Source organism: Rousettus aegyptiacus, unplaced genomic scaffold (assembly GCF_014176215.1).
Source record: "Rousettus aegyptiacus isolate mRouAeg1 unplaced genomic scaffold, mRouAeg1.p scaffold_m13_p_5, whole genome shotgun sequence".
In the NCBI taxonomy this organism is placed as follows: Eukaryota; Metazoa; Chordata; class Mammalia; order Chiroptera; family Pteropodidae; genus Rousettus; species Rousettus aegyptiacus.
The window spans coordinates 94,756,769-94,770,886 of record NW_023416308.1 but is presented as its reverse complement, the minus strand read 5'-3'; the positions used below and the strand labels follow the sequence as shown (position 1 = coordinate 94,770,886).

The 14,118-nt window shown below is 39.2% G+C and overlaps 1 protein-coding gene across 1 annotated transcript; it reads right to left on the bottom strand.

Annotated features, from left to right (window-relative positions):
• Nucleotides 1-5,936: 5,936 nt before the first annotated feature.
• On the bottom strand, nucleotides 5,937-11,458 carry FIBIN (fin bud initiation factor homolog). The gene has a single exon (XM_016147423.2). The coding sequence runs from the start codon at nucleotides 11,010-11,012 to the stop codon at nucleotides 10,377-10,379; it is 636 nt and encodes a 211-aa protein (XP_016002909.1). The 5' UTR covers nucleotides 11,013-11,458; the 3' UTR covers nucleotides 5,937-10,376.
• Between the last annotated feature and the right edge of the window lie 2,660 nt (nucleotides 11,459-14,118).

Sequence of the window (14,118 nt, the reverse complement as noted above, 5' to 3'; positions counted from 1 at the left end):
TGAACTTGTAACAGAATGGGTTGAGGATGACCTGCACAGAAAGCTAGTCAGCTGTGGCAACTTTTGATTCTCAATTGAGCCTTCTCTATTCATTCTTCCTTTATCAGGTCTTCTTCAGGTTTGCTGTTCATTTGACAAAACCCACTCATCAGTGCTGAGTTTAGCACCAAACCAGGGGTTTATTTATTCATCCACTTAAACATATTTATTGAAGTCCTATGAAGTGCTAGACATGGGGTCTTGGAATTTTATGTGTACTATTTTATTTATTCACTCCAACAACCTTACGAGGTGGGTGTCATCCTCACCAATTTACATAGAAGGAATCGACGTGTGTTTAGAATAAGTTAATTTCCCTTGGACATCAATGCTGTGTCTGTAGAACTTAAATTCAACTCAGAGGTTTGTCTGTTTGTAAAGTCCATGCTTTTAACCATTGTAAATCATTGCTTCCTGGGAGCGAAGTAGAGCTGGGAGACCTCGGTTACTGTGTTTATCTTACAGAAGGAAGGGCTGGAGGATCTGGGGATATTGAGCCTGGCCAAAGAAGCTGTCAAATCCCTGATTAACTTGAAGTGGGAAAGGGATAGGTGGGGCTGGGGATCCCTGAACACTGGAAGCCACATAGAGAGAGATCATAGCTCAAAATATAGAAGGATTTTCTAAGAGTTGGAAATTCCTGATAAATAAATTCCCCCAGAGGGAAGAGAGTGTTCCATAATTGGAGTGAAGTGTGGCCTGTATAATCACTTGTTAGGCTGTAATATTGTAGGCAAGATTCAGGCAGCTGAGGAATAGGTGAATAGGATGAGCTTGGCCCTCTGGGTTGTGATTCTGTTACACCCGGGCCCTAATATCGGGCCAGAATAAGTTTCTTCACCTGTTTAGACCTCAGATTCAGATTCTCCATTTTTGAAGGTTATTTCTAGCTCTGCTGTTCTCAGACTATATAACTATCAGCACCAAATTATATATAGGATGTAATTAACAGTATAGTTTTATTACTATTTTAGCCTGACAGAAGTTAACATAATGTTGTGATCTTAGTTCTCCTGGTCAGGTTGTCTGGCTCAATCCTGGAAACTTGAGCCTGGAATTGAGGTCTTCTCTTGCTAATTTTCTCATTTCTTTCTCGGTTAAATTCAAAGTTTGTTCTATTTGTCTCCCTGGACCACTGAGGAATAACTCTCTCCAGATATTCCTGAACTTCTGATTTAAAGACCTCCTGGTCCTTCTAGTATTAGGGTTTGATTAGAGGACAGGATGTGTCAAATCAGGAGAGACTGGTAGCCAGAGTGGGATGGCAGCAAGGCTGGAGATCAGGGGGCAGGCAACAGAGAAGGATTGGCATAGGAATCGGGGGACATTCAGGAAAGATAGATTAACAGGTTACAAGTAACCCTTGTGATGGGTTGTTGTAAGAATTATTTGTGTTACATATATATGACATATTCAGAATAATGTGCTGGCCACATAATAATTAGTATAAAATATTGTCAATTGTTTTATTATTGTATTATTATTATTATTATTATTACAATTATTATCCTGTGAATCTTATACAGCAATTGCATATCATAGATACTTGATAAATATTTGTTGAATGATCAAAAAATGAATGAATAGCCCTTTTGAAAATATTTTTAACAATGATCGAAAGGCAGAGTGGTGGCTGCACATTTTGTTAATGGTAAGATTTTTACAGAGGAAATGGGAAAGCCCTGTAAACCCCGACATCCTGTTAATATTATGTTGTTATTTTAACTGTCAGTCCAGATTTTTCACTGGCATTCTTTTTCATGGTGAAACCTGGAAATTGGAAGGTCTATGGAAAATGTGATTATGGATAACCATTTATCATTAGTGTGGTCTTTGCCAGTTTCTAAGTCTGAATGAGTTTTTGTTTGAACCAAACAGTTAAAAATTGTTCTATTTCTGAAGTTTGTCAAGTGATCAAAATGCCTCTAATTAGAGAAGAAATACTGCTTATTCATTCCTTATATTTATTGCTAATTATATGCTCATACTGGTGTTCACTGGGCCAAATTGTCTGCCTTTCTGTTGGAAAGGGCATAAAGTCAGGTCTTTTCTAGGCAAGTGTTGCAGGGGTCCTGAGTCCTTGTTCAGCTGAGCCACGGCATTGTCCCTTGCAGCCCAGATAGAATTACCAAACTGCTTCTCGCTTCAGGAAGTCTGCAAAGCTACATGCTAATTAACATTCCCAGGTTCTCTCAGTGAAGCCCACTTACACCTGAGCTAAAACAGGGCTTGGATCAGTCCAGTCTATCAACCCTGGAAAGCTCATGACCTAAAGACCATAGAGAACTACCAGGCAGTTAGGAATGGCAGATCACATGGTGAGAGTCTGCTTTATATGAAGAAGCTCATGTTGTCACCCTTATGCTTTCTATATTGATATCACTAAAAGTGGGGCCTGGCCTGCAGTCTTATAGGCCTAAAATCCAGACTTTCCCAGAGTACCCAGGAGCAAATATATATTTAGTGCTCAATAAATATTAGGAATTAATATTTCTATTTTTCTCACTTGGTAGGCCTGTTGCCAAGTTTTGAGAGTTCTCTCACTGTGGCCACCTAGGTGTTGAAATTCCAGAATCTCTTTCTGCGCATCATTGCTATGCTCAAACCATAAAGCAAAAGTACTGCTGACATTTGGAAATAAAGGATAAACAAGTTTGCTAACTGCTATTTCCTACTGCAGCGTCCTGTCCATTCTCTTGGCCCAAACAGGTATGAATGTTTGCAGTGTAATCACATGCATAGCAGCTTCTCTTACTTGAATGGGAACAAATGTGTCTTCGACTTCTGAGGTGCCTAGAATGGGGTGGTCAATACTGGTTCATAGGACATACATAGACTGTCTCAGGCTTATTTGAAACACATCTTTTTATTTTGATCTAAGAACACACAAGATATTCCTTCTTAAAAGAGGGTCTTTGACAAGCTATACATGGCTAGACTGTGTGAGAATAGTGGCACTTACTTTTGCTCAGTATTATAGTAAGTCCTCTCTATACATTGGCTTATCAGATAACCATGAGAACCCCACGAACTATGTCATAATTTCCATGATATGGTGGAGGAAACTGAGACTCCAAGAGGTTACATAATTTGCTTAGGTTCTGCAGCTAATAAATTTCAGAGGCACAATATGAATCAGAATTCTGCCTCTGTTTCTTCTGCTCAGAAGATCAAGAAGTGGGGAGAGAGAGTGTGCAAAGCAGGAAACGAGAGAAAAAGCTAGGCGAAGGCAAAAAGAGCAGGGGGGACTGGGGCAGGAGAAAACTGCCACTTGAAGAGGAGACGAAAATATACCTCAGAGCAAAGTGAACCCACTAGGTTTTCTGGTCTTTATAATTTAATCCTTAGTAGAATTACGTGGAAAATGTTAGTGGTTGACTCAGTGGGACTGCCAGCAAAACATACATTGAAAACGTTGAGGGGAGCACTCACATTTGCTTGGTCTTGGAATGAGAGCTGGGCACAGATCAAAGTAAGAGAAAACGTTAAGGAAACACATTTCTTTAACTGCATGCAGGGGAAAACTTTTCACAACTGGAAAATGCAAGCCGTTACTGCCAACCCTGGAGCACAGAGGCCTTACCTCATTAATCATAGCTGTCAGGTTCCTTTCTGTAAACAGCAAGCTGTTGACACACAAAATATCTTCTGTTTTTTATGGAAAACAAAAAAAGGAGATGATGAAATGTACAAGTCATTGAAGTAAATGCTTGTTAGTGTCAAAATAGGATGTTCTGTGACCTTATTGAATACAGGGCAATGGAAAATTCTGAAGTCATTGGAAAACCTCAAGAAAAAAGTTTTATATTTAGATATAGCTTATCTGCTTAGTGTTCCTGTGAAGAAAAATGCAGAATAAATAGAGATGCAGTGACTCTAGAGTCCATTAATAAAGGGAAGATGTCTAAACTTTAGTGTAATCACAGTTATTTTTGTGTCATAGTCGAACATGTGAGGCATTTCTGTGGATTAGTGCAAATCTCCACCTTCACAAGTCTGTTCTTCCCAGCCCATGAAGTAGGATAGAGCTTGGGCTGGTGAGCTAGAGTTGGGGCTCCAAGTCAGAGGGATCAGCTGGGGTCTATAGATTGCCTAATGTAGTCAGGAGAGCATTCTCCTGAGAGAGGCACTGCATACATCAAATCTGAAAGGGGAGGCAGATAGGAAATGGAGCCAAGAATTGGGGAACTGGATCGATACAGAAGAAGATTGGGAAGAATGACACACGTTCTTCTTGGACAATAGCAATCATGAGACATAGCAGTAGAGGATCAAGGTCAAATCCTGCTGTCTTTACCACTAATACTTTACACCAAGCCTCTGTCATCTCTCATTGGCGTGACTAACCAAGTGGCCTTCTTGCCTCCAGTTTTGCTGCCCTACACCCAGACTGGTCTTAGACTTCTAATGCATTGAAATTAGAATAATATCCAAATTATTTATGATGGCTGTCTAGTTCCTACATTACCTGGCCTCAGTTCTCTCTAACTTCATTCTTTTTAATTCTTTCTCTGATTTACTGTTTTGTTCCCCCCCCCCCTTCTCAAGCATATAAACTTGTCTCTGCTTGAAGGACTTTTTACTTACTGTTCTTTTACCAAGAACACTCTTTCCTCTGATATTTACATTCTTGACCTTCTACTTAAGATTTAAGACTCAGTTCAAATATCTCCTACTTAGGTCTTCCTTAACCATCTTATCTAAAATAGTACATATCACTGCCTAACACTCTATCATCATATACATATTAGTTTATTTGTTATCTCTTGTCCCACTAGAAGAGTGATAATGAATGCATTAAAATATTTAAATGTAAACTCAAGAAGGACATGAATTTTTTTTCTGACGGCTGTATCCTGGGACAGTGAATGAATGAATGAATGAATGAATGAAAATCAGACCTGCAAGGAAAGTGGTACCTAGATGAGAAATCTTTAAATGTGGATTCAGTTTTGACTGACAAAATTTGCTAGCTGTGAATGTTGGGCTACCATCTCCACATGGTTAATATCATGAACTGTCCTGACAGTTCAGGATCCATAAATATGTATTGTAATCAAATGTGTTAATATATGTGAAAGCACTTGGAAAATGCAATATTTAGCAAGAGGCCAGTTGCTCTTAGGCAAAGAATCAGTGTGACGCATGCAGTTGTAAGGAATTTATACTCCACCCAGTACAAAATAAAGCAGAATAAAAGTTCTTTGAGAGAAATTATGTTTGAATTTTTCCAATTAAGAAAATCATGTGAGGAAAATGTTTCTTTCACAGGCCATTTATCATAGATCCTAGAATAGAAAAGGAGTTAAGGAATACATTTTGTCTCCTGCCTTCAGAAAGGAAAAGCATCATTAGTGGTTACAAGGAAAGTGCAGGAGTCAGACTGCCTGACTTTGAATCTTGACTCCATTCTTGTCCAGCTGTGAGACTTTGGGTAAGTCACTTAACCTCTTTGTGCCTCAGTTTCCTCATCCAAAAAGTTCAGAAAATATGACATCTATCTGAAATACAATCCTGGGAGGATTAGAAAAGATAATGTGCAGAAAAAACTTGAGTAGTGGCTAGTCAATAAATATTAACAATTATTATCTTCGTTTTGCAACAAAGTGACTGAATTTCAGAACATTTAAGGGACTTTTTCAAAGTTGCACAGCTGATACTTTGTGGGGCAAGACCTAGAACCTAGGACTTTTGCCTCCTAAAGTGCTGTAGGTAGATTTAAGGATTTTACATAATTTATGCAATTACACATATGTAATACTCAGAATAGCCATTGGCTACAAAACAATGTATTACTATAATAGTTTTTCTAAGGGGGAAAAAAGTACAAATACATATATATGAAAGATACTGAAAGAACATACACCAAAATGAAAATAGTGTGTATGAAGGGGGAATTTGAGAGAACAGTTTTATTTTCTTTGTATTTTGCTGTTTGCCATGTTATTAGAATTCAGCAGGTATGACTTATATAACAAGGAAAAATGTTACTTAAAAGACGAAACAACAACAATAATAAGAGCAGCAATGACACCCTGATATCTCTTGAATGTGAGATTATAACACATCCTTGTTTTATTTACACTGCTTTACATCATTCAGACAATTCTGGTGTAGACTCTCTCTGAGACCCCATAGAACTGGTACACGAGCCAATGCCCCACACGGCCACATTCTAACTCTGTGTGTGGGTGTCAGTTCCCTCACATGTTCATATACTATTTCTATTCTGGGTACCTCGTATTGTAGCACTTTAAAAATGTTTGATGAATGATACACCCATTGGGATCCTGACTCTGGAAATAGTATTCCTAAGGACCACCCCAATTCTCATTCTTTATCCTGGTGAATTATTATTATGCATTTCCGTATTCTGTTTCTAACTAAGACTCGTTATGTCTCCAACTGTTTTTTTCTTTTACATGAAAACACTTATAAATCACATTTAGCATTTCTATTTCACAACCAAGTATTCCTTATCCGGAAGATTTTTAATAATCATTCTCTGAAAAATGTCTTGGAGAAATTTGGACATACTACCCTTTAGGCTGATTTTAGATATTTTAGTGGTTTTCATGAACACTTTTATTACCTGTTAAAATAGTTTATAATATAAGTTTCAGGCTTTTCTCAGAAACTTTTAAGCTTGTTTCTTTAGCAGAGTTATAAATGAGAGTTTAAAAGGCAATGAAAAGTATGTGAACCATGGCACAGCTACTTGGCACCATAGCCCATAACACACCTACACCTGCTGGCTTCTGCTGGCTTCATGGAGTGTGGCTTTGGTTGCTGCTGAGGGTAACATGGCCTGGTGTTCTTTGTCAACAGACTCTAGATAGACAGATAGTTATGAAATGTTTCGAAGTAGGTATATGGAAGTTTTCACATGATCAGATTGGGAGCTTAAGGGTTAGTGGTGTTGAACAATGCATTACACTAAGAAAGTATTAATGAGGAATTCTGTAAACATAGGTGCCATTCAGCTTCTGACCTGACAGCAGTCAGACATCTAAACTGCTGTAGGTTATAGGCAGGCTGAGGACATCATTTGGAGTGGGCAATTGGTGGCTCCAGTAGACCCCTACTTTCCTCATTTTTCTTTAATTTGATCATATATCACACACATTCAAACTTGGGAAAATTTCATAGGCTTTCTGGGCCTATGTTGTAAAAATAATGATAATAATAATAACAATAATGACAGCAACTAACACTTATATTTGGAATCACTCTGTTTTAGGTTCTGTCCTAAGCACTTGGCATGTATTAATTCTTTTTATAAAAGACTTACCTCAAACAGTTTGTTGTTAGGACTAAGAGAAATAACTCATGCAGAGCTCTTAGCATAGGGCCTGATCAATAATACTGAGTTCTCAAAAAAAGTTAGCTATTTTTTTTGTTGTAATAATAATAATAAGTGTATTCTACTCCAAATTCAACTCTGAGAGGCTTTAAAAACTGTTTGGCTAGATGAAGTCCCAAGGCTTTGTAGTATCCCAGAGCTACCCACAACCTACCTCAGTGCCTGATACACAGCAAGTTATCAACAAATATTTATAAAAATAACAAATATTCTAAATTATATGGATGTTTTTGTAAGTAGATTTCTTGGAAAAGAAAGTATATATTTTTTTCACATTCTCAAAATATTTCATGGCCTAAGAAATAAAGAAATATTACTTTGAAAGAGAATTTGTAATTGTGTGAGTAATAAAGTCCTAATAAGTATACTTGGGAAATAGGGAGGGAAGATTTGAGTGGAGCTGGCTCCCCACCATAAGAGGACTTAGAAAAACCTTGTGATGCTAGCCTTTGGGTTGCCAGCCCAGGAAATTCTCAGTTATCATCTGGAGCCATTTACATAAGATTCTGTGGGATTACTGGCTGTACTTCTAGCCTTGAATGGATGATTCAATGTCAGACAATTTTGTTCTGGTTTTATAGGAATCATACATAGAATGTTAACACTGGAAAGAATCTCAGCCATAATCTATTTCAGGGTTTTCAAGTTGGTAGCAAATGTGTCACCACTCCTCATTAGATGACATCTCTAATTGGGTACAGCACGCTTTACATCTGTGTCTTTTAAAGCCTTTTGAATGTAATCCTGTATGCAACCATTACCAACTTATTAAAACAAGTATATGTGAGAAAACCAGTTTTCCACTTGTATCAAGTATCAAATATTCTTCTATTACACTTGGGAAAATTGAGGAGATGACATTTAATATGTCTATGGATTAGACTTGAATACTGTGGAGTAAGTGATATGAAAGTTTTGAGACATAAAAAGTTGTGACTACAAACTACGATTGTTTTAAGTACCAAATATCATCTCCTTTGCCCCTACTGTTATTTGTTCCTCATCTTTCATAGAATAAATAAGGAAATCTTTGCAAATGATCATTTACCTTTTTCTCACACACCAGTCTAGAGGCAGCTAAAAGCAGGACCCTAGATGATGAAAAGAAATTACAAATGATTATTTTAAGTATTATCTCATATGTCGTTTTTATTTTTAACAAAAAGATAGTTATCCAAACGTTCAGGCCCCGGGCCACTCCCTCTCGTCTCTCAGCATCCTTGAGAAGGGCAGTGTGGGAAAGTCCTGTACTTAAGTCTAAGAGACCTGAAGTTGTTACAGCTAGCTGAGGATCAACCACTTTCTGGGCCTCAGTTTCCCCTACTGTAATAGGAAGATATTGGCTACTTCATAGGAATAGAAAACTGGATTCTTCATGCATGGGAGAGAAAAAAGGCTCACCGTTGAAGAGTAGATTATGAACATTTATTTATTTTTGTGTTTGTGCATGTGCGTGCATGCGCACACGTCTGAGTGTATCTGTGTGTATGCGTGGAAAGAAAGCATATTTAAGTGAGAGTGAGGATTGGCCAGGGAAAGACATGAAATAAAGTGCATTTTTACCTTTCTAAACCATTAATTAAGTAACACAGACCTGGCTTTAAAATTACTAAACCTCATTGTAGTACCTATAACTTTGAACGGAACCCTCCTCCTGCATTATGAGGGCATATAAGGTACAAGCCTTGTCATAAAGTTTTCCAGTTGATCCTATGGGAAAAACTGGAGAAAACTGGAGTGTTTAGGCAGATTAGCAAAAATCAAATTCCAGCATGGCCCAGTTTTTTTCTTTCTTTCCTTTGAGGAAGGTAAGGATGGCTGGGAAAGGAAGGATTAAGAAATACGTAGCTCTCCCTTGTCTTTATCATGTACCATAACTGGCTTAAATTCAATCCTTCTCTTTCCTTTTGCATTGCGCCCTCTGTGCAGTATGAACATTACAGATATAAATTAGAAAATAAACCGATATTATATGAGAACATATTTATTGGCTGAATAATAAAACTTAGTTAAGGAGTTATTGGAATTAGAATTCCCCCTACTTGAAGTACAAGTTTCCGATAAGCAAACAGAAGCAAAACCCCTAAATGAGAAACAATACATTGGTAATCTAAATCATAGGCATTTAGGGGTGTGTTCAATCAATCTACTTCTTTGTAATGGACTGTAGCATTGATGACTCAAACAGACAATGAGAGACATAGCATCAGCACATCGACATGAGTGCACAACCAACACAAAGCTGAGACTTCTTAAATGTGGTCATTTTAACGCACACACCCACAGAGGCACTTCAGACATCTCCCTGCAAAGGATGATTTGCGTATAGTTTCTAGCCAATACTCTTACAAAAACATAAACAAAAATAAAAACAGAACAACAACAACAAAAACTAAAAAAAAAACCTATTGAAAAAACAAAACCAACAACACCACCTTGGAGACTATGGTAATAAATAAGAGAGAAAAGGTGAAGAAGAAACAGGTAACTTCCATCTGCCGGCAGGCACGCAGAGCACCACCTACGCCTTCCTCTAAAAAACAGGCAGCTTTGACAGCTTTCAGAGCCCAGGAGAGAAGCCTGAAGGCAAAAAGGAGTTACACACTCTGCTCTCCCCGAACTTCAACACTCTCCAGGCTGGGCAAGTTTAACACTGTGTAAACTGTGTTCTTTTAGATGCGGCTGAAACAGGTGTCTCTGCAGAGTTATGGAGCCTCTAGGAAAGGCAGAAGGCATGGCTTTAAATTGTTCTTTCCAGGTGACAAATCAATAGCAGTCATATAAATAATGTACAAAACCAAAACCACTCAACTCTCACTTCTTTCCTTTTAACGATGACTTCAGATCATTCTCCAAGTGCAAATCTGAATATAAAAAATATTAAGTATAAGGGAACTATTAGGCCCGTCTTCAGTCCCCCACCCTCCATGAAGAGGCTGATTTGAAGCCCCCTTCTGGCAGCGCGCCTCTCCAACTACACCTTAAGATAATCGTTTTTCAGCCGACCTAACCGGGTCCCATGGCTCCTGATGGTGAGGGCCAGCAGCTCGTATCTGTCCCTGAGCCCCATAGAGATGTCCAGCGTTTCTTTCAGTAGGGACTTGGTGTGGACCAGCATGCCCAAGAAGTCCTCGTTGAGCCTGTTCTCCTGCCGGCTGTCCTGTTCCTGGCCCTGCTTGAACTTGCTTTCCAACTCAGTGAGGGACTTGTCCGAGTTGGAGTAGGCGTCCCCTATCTGGTGAGACTCCCGGCGCAGGTACTTGCCGTAGCTCTCCTCCCCGTCCAGGTCGTAGGAGATACTCTTACTGATGCCCTCCAGGACACGGCCAGCGTCCTCCACCTGGCGGCCCAGCACGGTGAACTCCTCCCGCAGAGTGAGGCTCAGCAGACGGCTGGCCTGGCTCCCCTCCCCCTGGGAGCAGCGCCGGTGGTCACTCACCCTGAAGAGCAGCTGGCACTTCTCGGGGTCATCGTTCTCCTCATAGTCCCCGTCGGGCACGAAGTAGTGGTGCAGAGTCCCATTGGACATCTCCGGGTACAAAGGGCCATCGAAGTAGCCCTGACACAGGTGGCAGAAGAAACCCATCCAGAAGAATTTCAGGAACACCATCCTGGATATTCAGGATGACTGGGACCCAGGAGAAGACTTGTCACCCAGGTGCGAGAAAGAAGGTCCCCTTGAGAGTCAGTGCCTCCCTGAGACCGTGTCGGCCTCAGTTCCAGCCGGCGTGCTGAATGCTGGCCCTCCCTCCCCAGCAGGCTTCATGTGGCTGTGGCAACAGCGCCTGGGTAGCACTGACTGCAGCAGCAGCGAAGGATGTACCCTGGCTCTGCGCTCTGTGCTCGTGGCTGGAACTCAGTCGACTCTTTCCCTGCAGGATCGCCGAGCTGAGCGGGAAACCCCTCCTTCAGGGCTCTGGCAGACGCTGCTGTGTTGCCCACTCTCAGAGTTCCCCTTTGCTCCTGGGAGATGGAGCCTGTAGCTGGAGAGAAAGGCTCTTGCCCTCTGATACTATTTCAACTCCTGCACTGGGTGGGAATGCCGAGCTTTTCCTTTGGCTAATGATATCCTGAGAATCTTTCTGCTCTCAAATTACAGCTGGTTTCGTCACTTGGAAGCCAGGGAACAAGTTTGGAAAGAAACTTTTCACCAGGTCTCTGCTATTAAAGGTACAGGGTCTCTTTTTAAAGATTGAAGAGAGACCCTGAAAAATAGAATTTGGCTTGGAGAAGAAAATGAAAACAGGAGAAACAGAATTCTCAGGATGGAAAGACTGGTTTGCTATTAACATATTGGGAAGCAGGGTGATTACCCTGGAGAAATGCCTTTTCACATTAATAAGTATCAGTTAGATTGAGATCAATGAGTATGTCTATATTTATCATTAAAAAGCTTGTGGCTTTGAAGGCAAATTTGAAGTATAGGAAAGGCAGTTTTATTTAGAGATGGTTAATTACAATGAATAATAACTACTTTGGAAGCAATAGCAATACAGAAAACTGTTTAATGCATGGCTGCATGAAAGAACAAAAGTTGAAATGGAATTTTACCAGTTTAATAAGTAAATAGACAATTGAGATAATTGCTTAATTTTATGAAAAAAAAAAAATCCATGCTAAGCTCCTGCATTGCATCCTTTCATTAACACTGTTACAGCTGTAGTCTTTTTTAGGATACTTAAAAGTCTTTGCAGAATGTAAGGCTGGTACTGTTTTCCATTTTCCAGACAGAGAAACCAAGGGACATGATGGTAAACAAATTGCTTATAGTCACAAAGTTAGACTGTGGTTGAACCAGCACTAATTAAGTCACAGGGCCTTTTAATTTAAGAGGAAAAAGGTATATATATATATATATATATATATATATTTAACTAGGTCATTTTAGTTTCTGATTCATAAGTTGATTAGCAAATAGCCATCCTTTGGGCCATCTCATTCGTTTGACAGATGTTTAATGTGCATTTACTTTATACCACAGTCTATTAAAGTATTGCAAATAGCACAATGAACAAAAAATAGAGATAAATCCTTGCCCTCCTGAAGGTTACATTCTGGGGAATGAAGAGAGAATTAAATTAATGTAAATAAATAACGTATATTATATGTCGGATGGCCATAGGGTTGTGGGGAAAAGACAGGGAGGGATGGGAAAGCATGAGCAGCATTCCTATTCCCATGATTATGTCTTTTTTTGACTTGAATTGTAACTGAAACGCTCATATGATTTGCTTGTGTTTATTCTTAACTTTCTTCAAGTCTTAGGGGGCTGGTGTCATTTAGCGCCACAGTGCCATACAGTTCTGGGACTGTCACACTTACCACCATTGGTTTCACTGACACGAACAAGCCAGATTCCTGGATAGACAATGAGACGCCTGGTTAAGTAAATGGATTTGTTGTTGATGTAATGTCACGTGCATCAATTTTTGAGATGTTTATTGCACGTTTAAATTCTTATCCAGGTATTTGGCATTATGAAAGCATGGAACAAAGGAGTTTTCTTAGTGTCGATGCTCACTAAAAGACTATGACTTATTTTAACTGTATGGGTTTCCCCTGCTATTTGAAAGTACAGTGTTCTTGTGAAATCTTTTGTAAGCCAAAATGGTATAAAGTGAAGAAATAAATACCATTAATTTATATGCGAAAAAATTGGGAGGATTCCTAGACCCCCACAATAGCTTACCAAATCATACCAAATAACACATAAAACCTAAAGTTACACTAACGGATAGTAAAAGTGGGGATGATATAATAAATATACAGTAGGAATAATGTACGTACAGGGTAGTTTTACTTACAAGTGCACACTGCCTCTATAACTGGCTTCCTGCAAAGCAAACCCTGAACACTATTTTCACTTTTTGCCTTTTTTTATAGAAGCAAAAATTCTCTTTGGATTTCTTTTCGTTAGTTAGCTAAATCAGGTACCAGTGTAGGTCTTTCATAAAAGTGAAGTGGTGTAAAGTGAAGTGTTGAAAAGCAAGAGATACCTGTATTCCAGTAGAAAACTACAACTCTCTCCAGCTGAGAGCCTGGAGTTTTGGACTCAAGAACCATATTGCTTCATTCTCTTTCCCTGGGACATTCACAGATGACAAAAGATGAATTCAAATTGGCTGCTTGGCAAAGAAGGGAAGGGAAATTTACTCCGATACACTCCACTTCTTGTACAATCCCTTTCAGACTTACTAACCAATTCAATTAAGCAAACCTATATTAAGCACTTACTCCTACTTGCCCCCTACTACCTGCAGGGCAGTGTTATTAGCTACAAAGTTGTGTAATAAAGAGCTTGCGATGTGGTTGGAGACTCAAGCATATATACACACATAATCATAATAAGAATGGCTGAGTATTTACTTTCTCTTGCAGTTACTTCATCTAAAGATATGAAATCTGTGTGTCATGTATCAGGAGAGAATCATTTTGGTGCAAGTAACTGAAAGTCTAATGCAATTAGATTAAAGGAAAAAGGAATTCACTGACTTACAGAAAGATTTTCAGCCTATACTTCATCCAAAATATAGTTTTTCTTTCACCATGTTTTGGTTCTACTCCCTCAGCTTCTATTCATTCCTGGTCAGTCTCCTTAATTGTGTTTCCAAGATGGCTATCAGTGTCTCCCGGGGCTGCAGACTTCCTCCTTCATGTCTAATGGGAATGACAGGTTAAATTTTCTGGTAGCTAAATACAGGTCCTTCAAATTAGCC

Bases quoted from the DNA above. Each gene is read 5' to 3' on its own strand.
- FIBIN (XM_016147423.2), bottom strand. From the start codon at position 11,012: ATGGTGTTCCTGAAATTCTTCTGGATGGGTTTCTTCTGCCACCTGTGT.